This window comes from Nannospalax galili, unplaced genomic scaffold, assembly GCF_000622305.1.
Source record: "Nannospalax galili isolate Female #2095 unplaced genomic scaffold, S.galili_v1.0 scaffold207, whole genome shotgun sequence".
Classification (NCBI taxonomy): Eukaryota; Metazoa; Chordata; class Mammalia; order Rodentia; family Spalacidae; genus Nannospalax; species Nannospalax galili.
Genome location: NW_008358517.1, coordinates 6,914,966 through 6,930,769, shown reverse-complemented (window position 1 = coordinate 6,930,769; position 15,804 = coordinate 6,914,966). Strand labels below are relative to the sequence as shown.

The 15,804-nt window shown below is 42.6% G+C and overlaps 1 protein-coding gene across 1 annotated transcript in view; it reads left to right on the top strand.

The window, feature by feature from the left end:
• Trio (trio Rho guanine nucleotide exchange factor) overlaps nt 1-15,804 on the top strand; it is a 348,717-nt gene that overhangs the window by 311,764 nt on the left and 21,149 nt on the right. Inside the window, exons 39-48 of the mRNA XM_029557993.1 lie at nt 929-995; nt 1,950-2,053; nt 6,425-6,494; nt 8,561-8,650; nt 9,349-9,441; nt 10,132-10,182; nt 10,437-10,514; nt 11,332-11,523; nt 14,499-14,676; nt 15,686-15,772. Of these exons, the coding sequence (XP_029413853.1) occupies nt 929-995; nt 1,950-2,053; nt 6,425-6,494; nt 8,561-8,650; nt 9,349-9,441; nt 10,132-10,182; nt 10,437-10,514; nt 11,332-11,523; nt 14,499-14,676; nt 15,686-15,772 (1,010 nt within the window). The remainder of the gene's footprint in view (nt 1-928; nt 996-1,949; nt 2,054-6,424; nt 6,495-8,560; nt 8,651-9,348; nt 9,442-10,131; nt 10,183-10,436; nt 10,515-11,331; nt 11,524-14,498; nt 14,677-15,685; nt 15,773-15,804) is intronic.

Here is a 15,804-nt window from a genome sequence, read left to right as displayed (position 1 = left end):
CTCTCTCTCTCTCTCTCTCTCTCTCTCACCCCAGAAGCTTGTAGTAAGCCATAACCATAGCCGCAGTTTCAGTTGTTCATATTATCTATTATGCTTTGTAAAGAAGGATTCAAGACAAGAATATCTTGTCATTTGTAGTGAGAAACTCCTGTACTCTCTGTTGCATATGTCGTTGTGAAGGAAAAAGAAGACAACATAAAATTGATCATCTAAACTTGAATATTTTAAAAATACAACTTAAAGTAGCATTTCTCAATTTTGGCAAAACAGCTTATGATAGTAAGAGTCCTGAGATTGTTACAGAAGTCTTTAACTGACCTCTGAAACAATTGTAAACTGCATGAGGGTAGAAACTTGGCCTCATTCAGTAATAAGTCCCAGTGGCTTAAATGGTGTTGGACACTTGGGAATTGCCAGGGTGATGTTGGCTGAGTGAGTGGATGAATTTATTCAGACCAACAGAAACTCTTGCTGTAGTGGTCAAGTGATTAGTCCCCATGATCTGAGTGCCCTTAGTCACTAAATGTTACAGACACTTCTGAGCGATAGGCTCACTGTAAGCATCTGAGAAAAAAGTCCCCATATGTCCATTGAAGCTTAAAATAACTCAATAAGTTATTAATAACAACTGCCTCCCCTGGTGTCAGACCTTTGTGGCAAAGCTGTGTCTATGCTTCTTGTTAGTTTCCTTTTGTGCTATCAGAATCCAAGAGAATGAATTCTCTTTACACTCATGCATGTATTCCTGGGTGTCTTTGTCCTCCAGAGTGCTCATGGTCATTCACTTAACCTCTAAGTGATCTGGACCCCAGACCAGTCATATAAATCCGATATTATTATATAGTCCTAAAGAAGGGCACTCCCACAAAAGCAGATGTGTGCAGAATAATTCATTTAGAGAACAGAGTCTATTTTTCTCTTTTTCTAGCTATGTTTTACAAGAATTGGTGGAGACAGAGCGTGACTATGTGCGGGACCTCGGCTGTGTGGTGGAGGTACGTACCTTCAGAAACTTCATAGCCACAGGTCAATGATGAATTACACAGAGAAGTACCATTTTAGACTCCATAATAGTGACACCATCTTAAAAGCATTCAAAAATTTAGCTAATTATCTTAGCAACTTGTATCCAATTGTAAAGAATTATTTAGGGGATAGTATATCTTGGTATAATTTCTATACACAATTAATTATATAGCCTAGGCTAACCTGGAACTCACTGTGTAGCACAAGCTGGCCTCAAACTTGTGGCAGTCGTCCCGCCTCAGTCTGCCCACGTTGTAATTATAGGTGTGAACCACCACAGGCAAATCAGACAATAGCAGTCATTACCATCTAAGCTTAGAGGCTTGGGCTTCTTGGTCTGTCTGCCATTGTGGATAGCAGGAAGGTAAGTAATATGAATTGTAAAGATTTTCTGATGTAAGCTAAATCTCATTATTGTTAAATAGAAGGTTTGTTTTGTGTTTTGAGACAAGGGCCTGCAATGTAACCTCAATGACTCTTCTACCTCAGCTTGACAGAAATATTAAAACCCTTTAGCTGTATAACTAATCAGCTATTGTGAACAAGCATTTTATACAAATCCTTCTTTAATATGCTACATAATCTCAAAAGAAGTGAATATATTTGTTTGTGTGAGTGCTAAAACAGTACTACTTCTGACCAATTATTTAATACAGGTAAACATAAAACGGTTGATAGGACGGTTTATGACCCATTTATATTTATATAAGCTATTTAAGTTCCTTAGAAGAATTTTTATCCATAAATATTAAATTGTTCAAGGAGAAAAAATAACAGCAATAATATAACAGTATATCAAGTGCTAGGTAAGGACATTTCACATAGGTTTTTCTGTTTGTTTTTAAATTAAGAATTGGTTACAAGACAGTGCATGTTTGTTTTATCCCTTTCAACTATTTATCCAGTACTTGATTCCACTGTAGGGCTACATGGCACTTATGAAAGAAGATGGTGTTCCTGATGACATGAAGGGAAAAGACAAGATTGTGTTTGGCAACATCCATCAGATTTATGACTGGCACAGAGAGTACGTAAGACATGTTATGCTTGATGCTGTACAGAGCAGGCACAGTAGCTAACCACATCAGGCCTGGCCATAATGAATGAAATGTATGAATCTATTTTGTTTATAACCTCTGTAGCCTCATGGAGGGAGCTTGGGCAGAGGACATGCTGATATGGCATGGCAAAGAGTTACATTCTGTGCCATGGGAAAGACTTAACATTTTTCATGCTGGTCCAGGCTAAGATGCCAGATCACTGAACAGAAGCTGACTACCTGGGTCATGACTCATCACTATGAGCCATTTTCTTCCTCTTGATACTAGTTACTCTCTTAGACAGTATGACCAGCATACTGAACATAAATGACTGTAAGGAAGGAAAGATCGATTTTGGCTTATGGTTTCAGAGTGTGATCGATGATCACTTGGTACCATGAGCTCAGGCAGGATATCATGGCAGCAGGAGAATGTAGTTGGGGGAAATCCTCACTTCATGTCAGGAAGCAGAGGACAAGGCAGAAGGGGCTAAGGGTAATGCGCCCTTGAAGGACCTCCCCGATAACTTTTTTTAAAGCAGATCCTTACCTCCTGAAGTTTCCATATGGCATCCCTAAATAATACCACAAGCTAGGGACCTAAACATTCAAAACATAAGCCTCTTGAGAACATACCACATTCAGCCATTCCAAATTCAAGAGTTCCCAAGGCCATAAATGTTCAAACATGGTTCAAAAGTCCTAATTCAAAGTCTTTTTCTGAGATTCAAAATAACTTAACTGTGAGCCACTGTAAAATTAGAACATTTTGTACAGGGGTAACAAGAATGATTAGACCAAAGCAAAACTGAAAGCCAGCAAGGCAGACATTAAACCTTGAAGACCCAGACCCAGCATCTGACGTACCTGTTATGGCCTTCCCATCACACAGCTGCTCCTTTGAGCTGACTCTGCTCTGCACAGCTTTCCTTTGGTAGACTTTTCTGATTTCTGGCATCTCCAGAATCCTGTGATCTCCCTCTCAGCTCTGGCTTCATGCTCACATCTTTGCGCATTGCTCTGTCAGATTCCTTCGTGGGAATCTGATCCTGCTACACATCACTGGCTCTCAGACCTTCCTTTAGAATCTCAGTGAAAGCCTCCCTGAACAATAACTCACATTCTACATGCCAAGGTCTGCTGGCAGCTAGAGCAGTGCCCTGTTCACTGGACCAGGGCTGCAGTAGTCTCTAGATTCCTGGGCAGCTGAACCTGTGGCCCTGTGTGTCCTTTCATCCCCTTGAGGCTGCCACAGATGGAGTCTGCCTAATTTTGAGATGGCCCAAGGCATTTTCCACATTGTCCCAGTGCAGAATGAGTTGTTTCTTTCTGGTGACTCTTAATTAAGAATCATGCTCTCCTGTATTCAGCTTTAAACACATTCTCTTTCTAGCCAAACTATGTGTTTTAAAAATCTTCCTGCTCTGTTTTTGCTCCCAGTTCTCACAGTAAACCTAACTAAAAGTAGCTAGTAGTAACCATTCCAGAGCCTGAATGCTCTACTATCTTGAAATTTTTTCCACCAAATTTATTAGTTACTACTTAAATTCAGACTTGGGCTGGTGATACAGCACAGTAGTAGAGTGCTTGCCTCAGTTTGTAAGTCTCTGGGTTCAGTCTCAATGCTGCAAAAACAACAAATTCAACCTCACTCAAGTTTCATGACCTGGGTAAAATGTTGGGGGGTTTTGTTTTCTGCCAGATGCAGCATGAATGGTCCCTAATCTAGTTCCCAACAGAATGCTTGCTTATCTTAACCCTCATGAGTGCAGTCTTTACTGTCCACATTCCTATCAGTATGTTGGTCTTTGTTCCCCCACCAGAGCCACACATTAAGCTTTGTTTACAGCATGCTAGGGCTTCTCTAGCCCACACCTCCAAACATGTCAAAAATTCCTCCCACAAACCAGTTCCAAAGGCTTTAAGATCTCCGTGGCCAGGTTTAGACACATGAGCATTTCTACCTCCGTGTTACCAGTTCTCTGAATTAGTTAGCTTTTTGTGGCTGTGACCAAAATACCTGACATAAACAATGAATAGGTTTGTTTTGGCTTGCAGTTTCAGAAGGTTCATTCTGGCAGCAGAAGCAGGAGCCACAACTGAGCAGTACCTGTTGCAGAGCCTAAGCACTTCCTTCCAAGAACCTCCTCTCAGATGGAGCGGGTATCTTGACTTACATTGCCACAGAGAAGTTCAGGATGAGTCAGTGTGAAGCAAAGTTAGGCTTTCCTCAGAAAAGGACTGTGTACAGTGAGAGGGACATCCGTGCTTCTCAAGAGAAAAGCCAGGCTCCAGTACCTTAGCAGTAGCTGTGTGAATGATCCCTTGGAGTTTTGTTTCTCAAAGGGTGCAAGTTTGTATCTAAGTTTAGAAGATTAAGTTAAAACACTTATTTTTATCTGAAGAATTTTTCTTACATATGAGATTTTGAGGTGGTTTAGGAGATGCATTATACAGGTGACAGCAAGAAAGGGGTGCTAATAGGCTTGAATAGGTCCAAAGAGTAAATGAATTCTTAGCATACATAGGTCCCAAGAAGGTTAAGACATTGTTTAGATTGTGAGCATGGCTCATAATCTTGCCTGCAAGTCTTCCAAACATAGAGGTTTCTGGATGAGAAAGGGTCCCTCTCAGCTTTTTTTGGCTGAGATCAAGTGTAACTAAGAAAAGAATACTGACCCTCTTTTGTGAGAAAGCCAAGCTCAAAGCTCACATAGTTTTTGGCCTTGGCATGGTTCATTGGTTGGGCTCCCCTCTCCCCCAGTTTATTAGATTAATCCTTATTTATCACTTCTTTTAAGAATTCAAGACATGTATGCGATGCATTTTGATCATATTCATCCCCAGCTTTTCCCAGATGTTCCCTCTCACCTCCTCCGCAACTTCATAGCCTCCTCTTTTTTTTCTTTATAATCTACTAAGTCCAATTAGTGCAGCCCATATGTACATGGGTGTAGGGCCATCCAACAGAACACAGACATCCTAGGAGAAGCCACACCCCTGAGGAAAACTCCCTCCCTCAGCAGCCATCAGCTGCTGATAGCTCTAAGCTAGAAGTGGAACCTCATGAGCTGTTTTAACAGTCTTGTTTGAGATACCGCTCAGAAAAGAGAATGTTGTCTCCATGTAACCAATCTTATAGTGGTTTTTGTTAGCTGTGTTAAAATTCTTGACTCTGAACCAGCAAGAAATATAAAGCAGGTAGCATTTTGTTATTTGTACCCTTACCTCTCCTTTGAACTCAGGGATGGGGGTCTTTGTTTTCATAACCTCAGTAATATCTAATTAGTTCACTAGAATTCATGCATAAATGATAGGGAAGCTTTAAAAACACTTCCATGTATATAGCTCTGTAGACTGTAGATGTAACAAAAGCCTAGTGAATCCAATTCAAAAAAGAATATTTGGGGCCAGTCAGATGACTCAGTGGGTAAAGGTACTTACCACCAAGCTTGATGATGTGATTTCAATCCCCAGAACCCACATGGTGGAAAGAGAAAACCTACTCCAACAAATCCTCTGACTTCTACATGGGCACCATGGCACATGTGTATGCACAGAGACACACAAAATAAATAAGCGTAAGGGGAAAAATGGAGGATATTTGGTATTTTCTTCTCAGCTTCCGAGGCTGTTTTTTACACTGTGACAAGGAGGGGAGAATTGACCTGTTCCTGGGATAGCCAGTGAAATCACATCCAGAGACCCTGTATGCCATAGTGTTTACAGAGCTAGGAGATATTAAAACCCCACATGCTATAAAACTCAGCACAACTTAGAAAATATAAACATATGTAAGTGACAAGATAAAACATCATTAAAAGGCCTCTAGCAAAGAGTGATTGCAAGCAGCAGGCCTACGGCTGTGTTGTCAGTGTGCTCACCCCAGACTGTAACCTTTGTGGAACTGTTTCCCACTTACAAGTGACTTATGATGATGTTTGACAAAACTTCTTAAAGCTGGCACAGGTAACATTGTTTTATATCTGTCATCCAGTTTTGGCCTCTTTAACGTTTTTAGAGAATGAATATGAAATTCACAGGTGTGGAGACCAAGTTTTCAAAAGTAAAAACTAATCCAATGCTTTAGAGCATTTACTTTTCACTCAGTTTCGGGCCAAAGATGACAGGGACTTGTGTACTTGAAAATAAAAAGCTGAGAAAAGAAATGTTAACTGTCCAAAGGAATTTAAGGAAGACTCTGTGTCTTAACTCTTTAAATTTTATATGCTAACAAAGTATTTTCTGTGTATGGCTTTTGCTTATTAGAAGTATAAACTTGGTTTATGCCTCTCTTTCCACAGAGCGTACCATTAAGAAACCAGGTTGGAAATAGTTCTAATAGTTCTCTCTTTCCAGCTTTTTTTTAGGAGAGTTAGAGAAGTGCCTTGAAGATCCAGAAAAACTAGGATCCCTGTTTGTTAGACACGTGAGTACGGTGACAGTATTTATATTCCATTCTGATACTGTTTTCTTTACTGACTAGTTTAAAAATGAGGCCACTTGCCATTTCTAAGAGGGCATGTGTTAATAAGATCAGACAGCACGGTGTCAGTCAGAATTTCAGTCCCCTGTGCCTTGTCTGCTTGTGGGTTACTTGCTTTCCCACCTGATTCTGGCTGACTTTTTGGCTAGTACAGGTTGGTCAGGAAGCACAACCAGGCTCAACACAGCGGTTTTGCAGGTGTCTGACAGGAGGGCAGGCAAGTATTTGCTGAGGATGTACCTGCCCCTACCATACCTGCAGCAGGCTTAATGTAGGGGTCAAACTTATGTGTCTGTCTAAAATAAGGTGATGCAGCAGCCCAGCATCCCATGTCTTCTTCGAGACTCAACCTATTGTATTTTTGTTGTTACTGTAAAGCATATGGAAGAATCCCATCCTCACACAGACGGTGGTTAGAAATGCATGAGAAATTTGATAGCCTTCTCAACTCATTGTAGGTAGTTGTCTGTGGTATACACCGTATTGGGACAAGTGATCATTTCTTAAAGGTTAGCTGCACCATAGACTCTGAAAGCTGTCCATAAATTTCTCCCTCACTGTTACATTAAATGTGTTGGACTGACTTGCCTCTTGAAGCTGGTTCCCCTTAGGCACAGTCTTGAGACATCAAGAGCTGGGCAGTTAGAAGACAGCTGCTGAGTGAGAAGGTCTTTCCCAAGGTGTTAGTGCAGATCATTGCACAGTATCCCAAAATTGGATTGTTTGTTTGTTTATTTATTTACTTACTTTTATGTGTATAAGTGTTTTGCCTGCATGTAAGTAAGTATCACATGAATACAAAGCTCACTGAGGCCAGAAGAGAGTATCGGATCCCCTGGAACTAGAGTTAGGGACAGTTGTTAGCCACTATGTGGGTGCTGGGAACAGAACCCAGGTTCCTTGTAAGCACAGCAAGTCCTCTTAACCACTGAGCCATCTCTCTAACCTCTTGACATCAAATTTTTAATATCATTTCTTGTCCTTCAAAAAAGTCCCAAAGTATTATCATGTGCATATGGAGTGGCATGCACGTGAATTTTTCTTTTCTTTTACACTGGAATTTTTACTCTTCATGTGTACTGCTATCCATTACCCTTGAAATGATAGGCTTACTTCATCCACATTCAAAGAAATGTCCACCAGATTCCCGAGTATAAACAGTTTATGCCCATCCTTCTGCCACGTTCGGTTGGTGGTCTGTAGCAAAAGCTATTGTTCAGCTTGCAACTTAATCAGTGTCTTTCCTTGAGACAGTTACTAAGCAAAGTAGATATGCAGACTTCCATCTTGACACAAGAATGTTAGAGAGATGTATGTATCATGTCGGAGTTTTAATAAAATGAGTGACATTACTTCATCAATGACGCTGACATTTTCACAGCAGATTTGTGGCCGTGACCAATACTTGCCACAATACCAGCGATTTCACTCACCATCAGTTTTGTGCATCCACACGATGTCAACACCATTAAAAAGGCAAATGATGTCCTGGTGTTGTTTGGAAAATGATTTTGACCTAAGGGAACCACTGGCAGGCCCTAGAGACCCTGAGGGGTCTGCTTATCACACTGTGAGGACCATGGAATTAAGGGTAGCCTGTGGCTCGCTTTCACACTGTGAGGACCATGGAATTAAGGGTAGCCTGTGGCTCACTTTTTCCCTGCCTTGGACTTTGAGATTCAAGGTCTACTAAAAATGGACAGGTCACCAGGATACTGTCAGCAGTGGTAGTGATGGAAGTGTGACTGTTCTTCCTATGCTGTACTGTAAGGTGAAGAACCAATCGGCTCTTGCCTCTCTTCAGACCCAGGACTGTGTTCAGAGCTCTGAAGATGAAGGCTGACCTAATATCCCGAATCTGAAAGGAGCTCCTGGGAGCTGCGGCCAGGCAGCTTTGCTTGACATGATTCTGTTTTCGAAAGCACTAGTGAGATGTGGGTGCATTGCTTACAGTCTACCTGAGCTGCCCGTGCTTTAACCAACCATCTTGTTTGCCTTTTTATTCCTAGGAGAGAAGGTTGCACATGTACATAGTTTATTGTCAAAATAAACCAAAGTCTGAGCACATTGTCTCCGAATACATTGATACCTTTTTTGAGGTAAGACTCAACATGGAAAGATGTGATTTCTGAATCTTTCTTTGCATTGTGTTTACTAGAAATTAAAGTGCCATTGATTTCCCAGCAGACCAAGGAATCCTCAGAAATTGGCCTGAGAGATAAAGATCCTGAAACTTCATTTCTTTCCTGTATATCAGAGAAATGAATGTGAATTCAGTCTGTGATCTCAACCCTGCCATCCAAAAGACTGGCATGATTAGAAATAAGGGCATTACCAGGGTGTGCTGGCTCATGCCTAGAATCTCCACTACTCTAGAATCCCCACTACCCAGGAGCCTGAGGCACAAGATCAAGGCCAGTTTGAGCAGCTTATTGAAACCCTGTCTCAAAATTAAATAAATGAATTAAAATTTTAAGAAAACGTGGCTCATGCCTTCAGTTCAATCCCAAAGGCCAAGGAGGCCAGCCTGGGCTTTTCCCCCTCAGGGAAGAAAAGAAAGAAAATCTGTAAGTAAATATAAAAGACATCTTTGAAAACCCATTCAGGAAGATTCAGACAAACTTTGAAATGCTAAGGAATGGAAAAGCATTTGTTGGATTTACTGTAAAGTGCCTTTTTTCCCCTTATTTTTATGAACAGGGCTGTTACAGTTGATTGCAAGGAATAAAAGGTTGACTTTTAGCTAACACTACCTAAGTTTTTTTCTTTTTTTTTTTTTTTCTCTTAAAAACCCCAGGATTTAAAGCAGCGCCTTGGCCACAGACTGCAGCTCACGGATCTGTTGATCAAACCTGTGCAGAGAATCATGAAATATCAGCTCCTGCTGAAGGTGAGGGAGACCTCGGGTCAGGACTCAAGGTGAGGGAGTGCGGGGAGAGCTTGGGTCAGGATCAGCTGAAGATGAGGAAGCGGAGAGAGCTGGGGTCAGGACTCAGTTTGGTGGAAGGGCAAGGTTCCGTGGGGCAGGGTTTTACAGGTCAAGGGAATAAAGCTGCCTCCTTACTTCCAGTTTTAAATGTTTCAAAATAATTTTTGAAGATTGACACCTTTACACTACTCAATCAATTTTCATTTGTCTCAAGTTCTGAGTCAAAATGTCAGTGAAAATGAACTTGTTTCTCTGCCAGTACACCTTGTAATGCTAATGGGTTTTTCCCAGCTCTGTCAACCTTGTTTTCTAATCTTCTTAGAATCTTAATAAAATCAAAATTTTAATCCATATTATCCCTTTCTGTTGGCTTAGCAATTGCTGTGAACTGTTTTAAATTATTAAACACCACTAAAGGTGGCACCACATGAAATTTAGGGCCTGAGCACAAATAGAGGCAAGAGCCTGCTCTGGTGGGAAGGTCTCCAGTGGGTAGCCTGACCATGGATACCTTTATGCCGTGGTTCTGAGAGGATGAAGTGAGAACACAGAATGGATGCTGGGAACCAAATGCCTCTTGCAAGATGGACAGTCAAGGGGCTATCTCCTGCTCTCTACCACCCTCACCACATCTCTCCATCTCCTCTGCAGGACTTCCTCAAGTACTCCAAAAAAGCTAGCCTGGATACATCAGAGTTAGAGGTACTTTGCTGTCCTCTTGTGCCCATGCGGGTCCCCTACCCCCAGGCTCTTCTCCCAAGTCCCTGCATGTCTCGCAGCACGGAATCTGGCCCTAGGGTCATGTGGGGGAGCCTCTCTGATGCTCCCTTTGGACCATGTTTTTGGACTCTGGAGGGTGGGAAGAAGAGGAATGAACTTCAGGGGGCAGTAGAGGGTTAGCACTCAGATTTTCCCAGGGGAACTTGAACTTTCACCCTGCTTTTCCCCATTCACAGAAAGCCGTGGAAGTCATGTGCATAGTCCCAAAGCGGTGCAACGACATGATGAACGTGGGGCGGCTGCAAGGATTTGACGTAATGCAGCTGTTGTTCTTTGCGGGCTGCTCTGCCTTCCATCTCTTTCTTTTGCCCTGGATTGTTTCACATCCATGTAGAAAGCTGGTCCTTCTTGTTTGGTTTTCTGTCTTCTCTCACTCTCCTTCAGCCTACTAATTTCTTTTAACCTCGGTGCCTTTGATTTGCTTTGGGAACCTTTCTTTACTCAGAGCCTGGCCTCTAGATCAGAAAAAAAGCTGGGCAGTGCTTTGTCCCTGGGGGCCTCAGCAGTCATGGAGCTGAATTACTCTCCAGACTTCTAAAGCCATGGGAGCTAGGGACAAACGTTCCTGCCCTTCCCTTACCCCTGGGAGATTGACTTCAGGGCCACTTGGTTCCTCTTTGTACAAATATACACTACTACTCTTACACTGTACCTATCTTGTACCTTAGGGATGTGTCAGACCAGAATCCTTTCTTCCTACTGAGTCAGGAGATGGGAGATGTTTTGCTGTTTCTTGCCATTGTTTTGCTGGAGCATTAGGGTCCCAGCGCCATGGTTCCGAGACTGACGCTCATAGTTACCTGAACAGTGTGGGGCGGGGCACCTAGAAAACCACTGTCCTTACTCTCTGATTCTGAGACCAGTGGTTACACAGAAGTTGGCAAGACTTTTTACTTAAAGGCTTGTTGTGTTTGAGACTGAGACTTCATTATAGTAGAAAAATAAAGAGTAAGCTTTTAAGTTTATAGAAGAAAGCACAACATTCTGTAGGAGGAAAGTCATACACAACAGAACATCAATCACAGAACACACTGTTTTCTTCTCCCTTCTTTTGCCCCTTTTCTTGTTTAGGGGAAAATTGTTGCCCAGGGTAAACTGCTCTTGCAGGACACGTTCTTGGTCACAGACCAAGATGCAGGACTTCTGCCTCGCTGCAAAGAGAGGCGGGTTTTCCTCTTTGAGCAGATCGTCATATTCAGCGAACCACTTGATAAAAAAAAGGGCTTCTCCATGCCAGGCTTCCTGTTCAAGAACAGTATCAAGGTAATGTCTATGGAGTTTCTTCACATGCTAATGCATGTATCTATCTTAGTACTAATAATAAACTCCTTGTTATAATGGCATGTTCTCATGCTTGTTTTATTAAGTATTTACAGAACCTTCTAGTACATTGGAGAATCTTTAAAATTATCTCCTGCCTCTTTCTGCTGCTGTCTGTATGCTGGAGCTGCTGGTAGTGTCTTTGCAAACTTACATGACTAGCCACTGGGTTGGGTTTATGTGCTACCCCCCTACAGGACATGTGAAACTGCTGTTTAAACTTGAAGGTGCAGCTTTGAAGTATTGGTCTGGGGCCAAAGAAAACAGCTAACTTAGTGTCTCGTTCTTCTCTGTTCAACTGTATTCAACAGGGAGATCTGAGCACTCTTTGAGGCACAGGGCTCCAGGGAGGGTCAGACACCCTCTGTGCTCTAGGATATCATGCCCTATCATGGCAGAGAAAACAAAGAAAGAAAATAATTGTAAATGACCAAGGATGATGAAGAGTAACAGGAGGCCTGAGGCCCTGACGGACAGTCTCTGGGAGGCACATGCACCTCCCGTAAGTTCTTGCCACATCTGCAGCTGTGCAGACCTGAGGTCAGAACAGACATGTGCTCTCTGAGGGTTTCTTGCACTAAGTCTCTAGGGTTCTCATCAGAGGCATCAAGAACCCTCTTAGACCCTCCCAAGTCTGTGGACTTCATGGTACACTGCTGGACATGGCACCTCTCTATCCAGCTCACTGTGGCTTCCGTTGGTTCATCCAGCTGCCTGAACTTGGGCAGGTTGGTCTGTGGGCAGAGCCTTTGGGCTAGTGATCTTTTGCCCACAGTGCCTTCAGAGACTTCAGAGCCAGACAAGAGCAGAGCCTGAAGCTCTTGGCCTGAAGCTGAGATGCAGGCCCTCTGCATCTCACACCCGTCCCAGCCTCTGTAGACCCTCCCTCTGAAGCCATGTCCACACACACACAGCACAGCCTGAAATTCCTGCTCATTCTTTTCACAAGTTACTGGATAGAAAATCACCCCAGCACCTTAGATGCATTATTGTACGGATCCTGCCACTTCCATGAAATTGTTTTCTATATTTTATTCATGATATCACATATACTTTGCATATATTTACTGATACTTGAAATTTTATTATATCTTGTTATTGCATTTATTATTTATTTGTGTGTACATGAGCACACATACACCATAGCACAGCATGCATTTGAAGGTCAGGACAACTTGTAGTAGTTTTTCTTCTGTCTTGTGGGTCCCTAGAATCAAACATCATCACATTTGATGCCACGTGCCTTTACCCACTGAGCCATCTCAGCAGCCCTTTAATGTATCATTCTTCTTAGAGAAGTGCAGATAAACACTGGATTCCTGAGAAGTTTTGGAAACAGATAAACCCAAGCCCACATAACTAGTTAATTGTGGGGTTTTTTCTTTTAATTATGTACTTATTTTTATTTTATGTGTATGAGTATTTTTCTTACACGTAAGTGTACCCATATGTATAATGCCCACAGAAGCCAAAAGAGAATATCAGATCCCCTGGAACTGGAGTTAATGTTAGTTGTTACATTGGTGCTGGGAACTGAACCTGGTTCCTCTGCAAGAGCAGCCACCACTGAACCATCTCTCCAGCCCCCAGTTAGTCAGTTTTTTAAGCAATTAGTCAAACCATTACATTCCTGATAATACCGTTGTACCTGAGTTTTTAAAGGACATTGAAAAGCTTCCTAATACGGGTGGAATATGTCTTATCTCTTAGGGACAAAAAGTGTTCAGTTTCAGACTCTTTTTTTTTTTCAATTTCACAATATCTACATGTGCATAATGAGAGAACTTAGAACTGGAACCCATTTTTTTTTTATTGTGTATGTATGCATGCTGTCGAGGGTAGGGGGGCACACATGCCATGGTGCACTTGTGGAAGTCAGAGGACAGCTGTACAAAGTCAGTTCTCTTCTACTTGTTTGTGGATTCCAGAGATGGAATTCGTGTTGTCAAGCTTTTTCAGTAAGCACTTTTTACCTGCTGAGCCATCTCACCAGCCCCAAGATGGAACCCAGTTCTAAATACAAAATGTACTTACGTTTCATATACACTTCATAAACATAGTCTGAAGTACTTTTATTTAGTATTTCTAGTGTACCCACATTTTCACTGTGGCCCACCACATGAGGCCCTGACAATGTTTTATTGGTTTTAGATTTCAAACTACTTTGGACTTTGAATTTTATATTTCCACTTTAGGAATGGTTGACCTGTAATGATTTCTGAGGCAGTAAAACAACTTCAACTAAAACGTGATTGTCCATCTCAACACTGGATAAAATTTACTTCATACTTTAATTTTTGTGGCAGAATGCGTGCAACATGATATTTGCCATCTTAGCATTTGTCAAGGCACACAGCTCAGTAATATTGGGGATACTTAACTGACACAGTTCCAGGCCAGCCTGGGCTACACGAGACCCTGTTCACCCCCAAAAATGGGAGAGTGAAAATCTGCATTCTAGCATCTGTCTGTTCATAAGGGACAGAGGCAAGTGTGGGACCCAGGCCCCGCTGCTGAACACTTGTGCCTGGCAGTGGAACTGTCCCATCCGAGTGGTTGTCACCCCTGCTGCCCACCTAAATCTCCTGGAGCTCATCAGCAGTCATCCCAGTCACCTCCCTGAAATGTTCACCCATTGAACATTACATCCCCGTCTCTTCTCAGTAGCCCTTGGCAGCCCCCATTCCTCTTTCTGTCTCTGTGAATTTGACTACTTCAGGGATGCCATCTAAGTGGAGCCATCTAGATTTATCTTTGTGTATGGGTGTCCAACCGTGCTGTTGCAGCATGTGTCAGAACTCCCTCCTATGTTAAGGCTAGGCAATGTTGCACAGTAGGCATATGCAACCATCAGTTGGTGAATATTTGGGGTTCTTCCATGTCTTAGCTGTTGTAAATAATGGTTTACTGTTTTAAAGGTGAGTTGCCTTTGCCTGGAGGAAAATGTGGAAAATGATCCCTGTAAATTTGCTCTAACATCAAGGACGGGTGATGTGGTGGAGACCTTCATTTTGCATTCATCCAATCCAAGTGTCCGGCAAACATGGATCCATGAAATCAACCAAATTTTAGAAAACCAGCGCAATTTTTTAAATGGTAATGTGTGTCCTGTTTCTCAAATGCACACATTTCTGTTTCCCAACTATCTCATTACATTATTACATATTAATAATAACAGAACTTACCCGTTTTGCAGTATAAAGCTGAGGTGCAGTGGACTGATAATCTTTGCAGAGTGTCACAGGTTTTTGATGCAGTCAGGATTTAGAGTAGCCATTCTGTTCTCATGTGTGTATTCATCCATTCTGCCATACGCAGAATATATACTGGAGCCCCATCCTAAGAAAGGGGTGTTTGAAATGAGTAATAGGACACGGGACTTGGCCAAAGATGCTGGAAATGCTGACGGGTGCATTGTGTATCCACACTGTCTTTCTCCATTAAAAAGCAAGTCCTGACTAGGTGTGATGGAGCACACCTGTAATCGTAGCACTCAGAGAAGTCATGGCAGAAGCATTGCAAGTTCAAGGTCAACCTGTGCTATATAGCAAGACCCTGTCTGTAGATAGTCAAGTTTATCTTCTCAGTTTCCATGAGTCAAGTGATTATAGAGAAGCTGAAAACCGGTGATGGTCAGCCGCCCTCTAACACTGAGGTGATCTTGCTGTGACTGCCTGCTCCACTCTCATTTTAATTTGGCGGTTAATGAATAGGCTGAAGAATGCAGTCAGAAACTGTATGCTTATTGAATCTGCTTTTGCTGTTTCTTTCTCCATTTCTGTGCTGTGCCTAAGTCCAGTCCAGGACAATGTTAAAAATGCTCCTATCACAAGAAAATTGCCCCTGATGTTCCTGAGGCAGCAGCTAAGGTGCTCAGCATATGGCATTGTTGGCCAGATGGTGATTATCAGATTGGTGTTTGCCCCCACTTAGAGCCTAGGTCAGTGCCTGGTTATCAGAACAGGCTTCTCTGACCATGAGCTGAGCTGGTTGATAGACGCCAGCCCAGCACTTCCTTCTTAGTGTAGTGCATCCTTTCCTTCTTCACTCCTCAGTGTGTTTTCTTGATGCCCTGACTCTTTTTTGCTGTCTTGCTTGGTTACAGCCTTGACATCACCTATCGAGTACCAGAGGAACCATAGCGGGGGCGGCGGCAGTGGAAGTGGGGGCAGCGGCGGCGGGGGGGGGGGCAGCGGGGGGGGCGGGGGCTTCACGGGGGGGGGG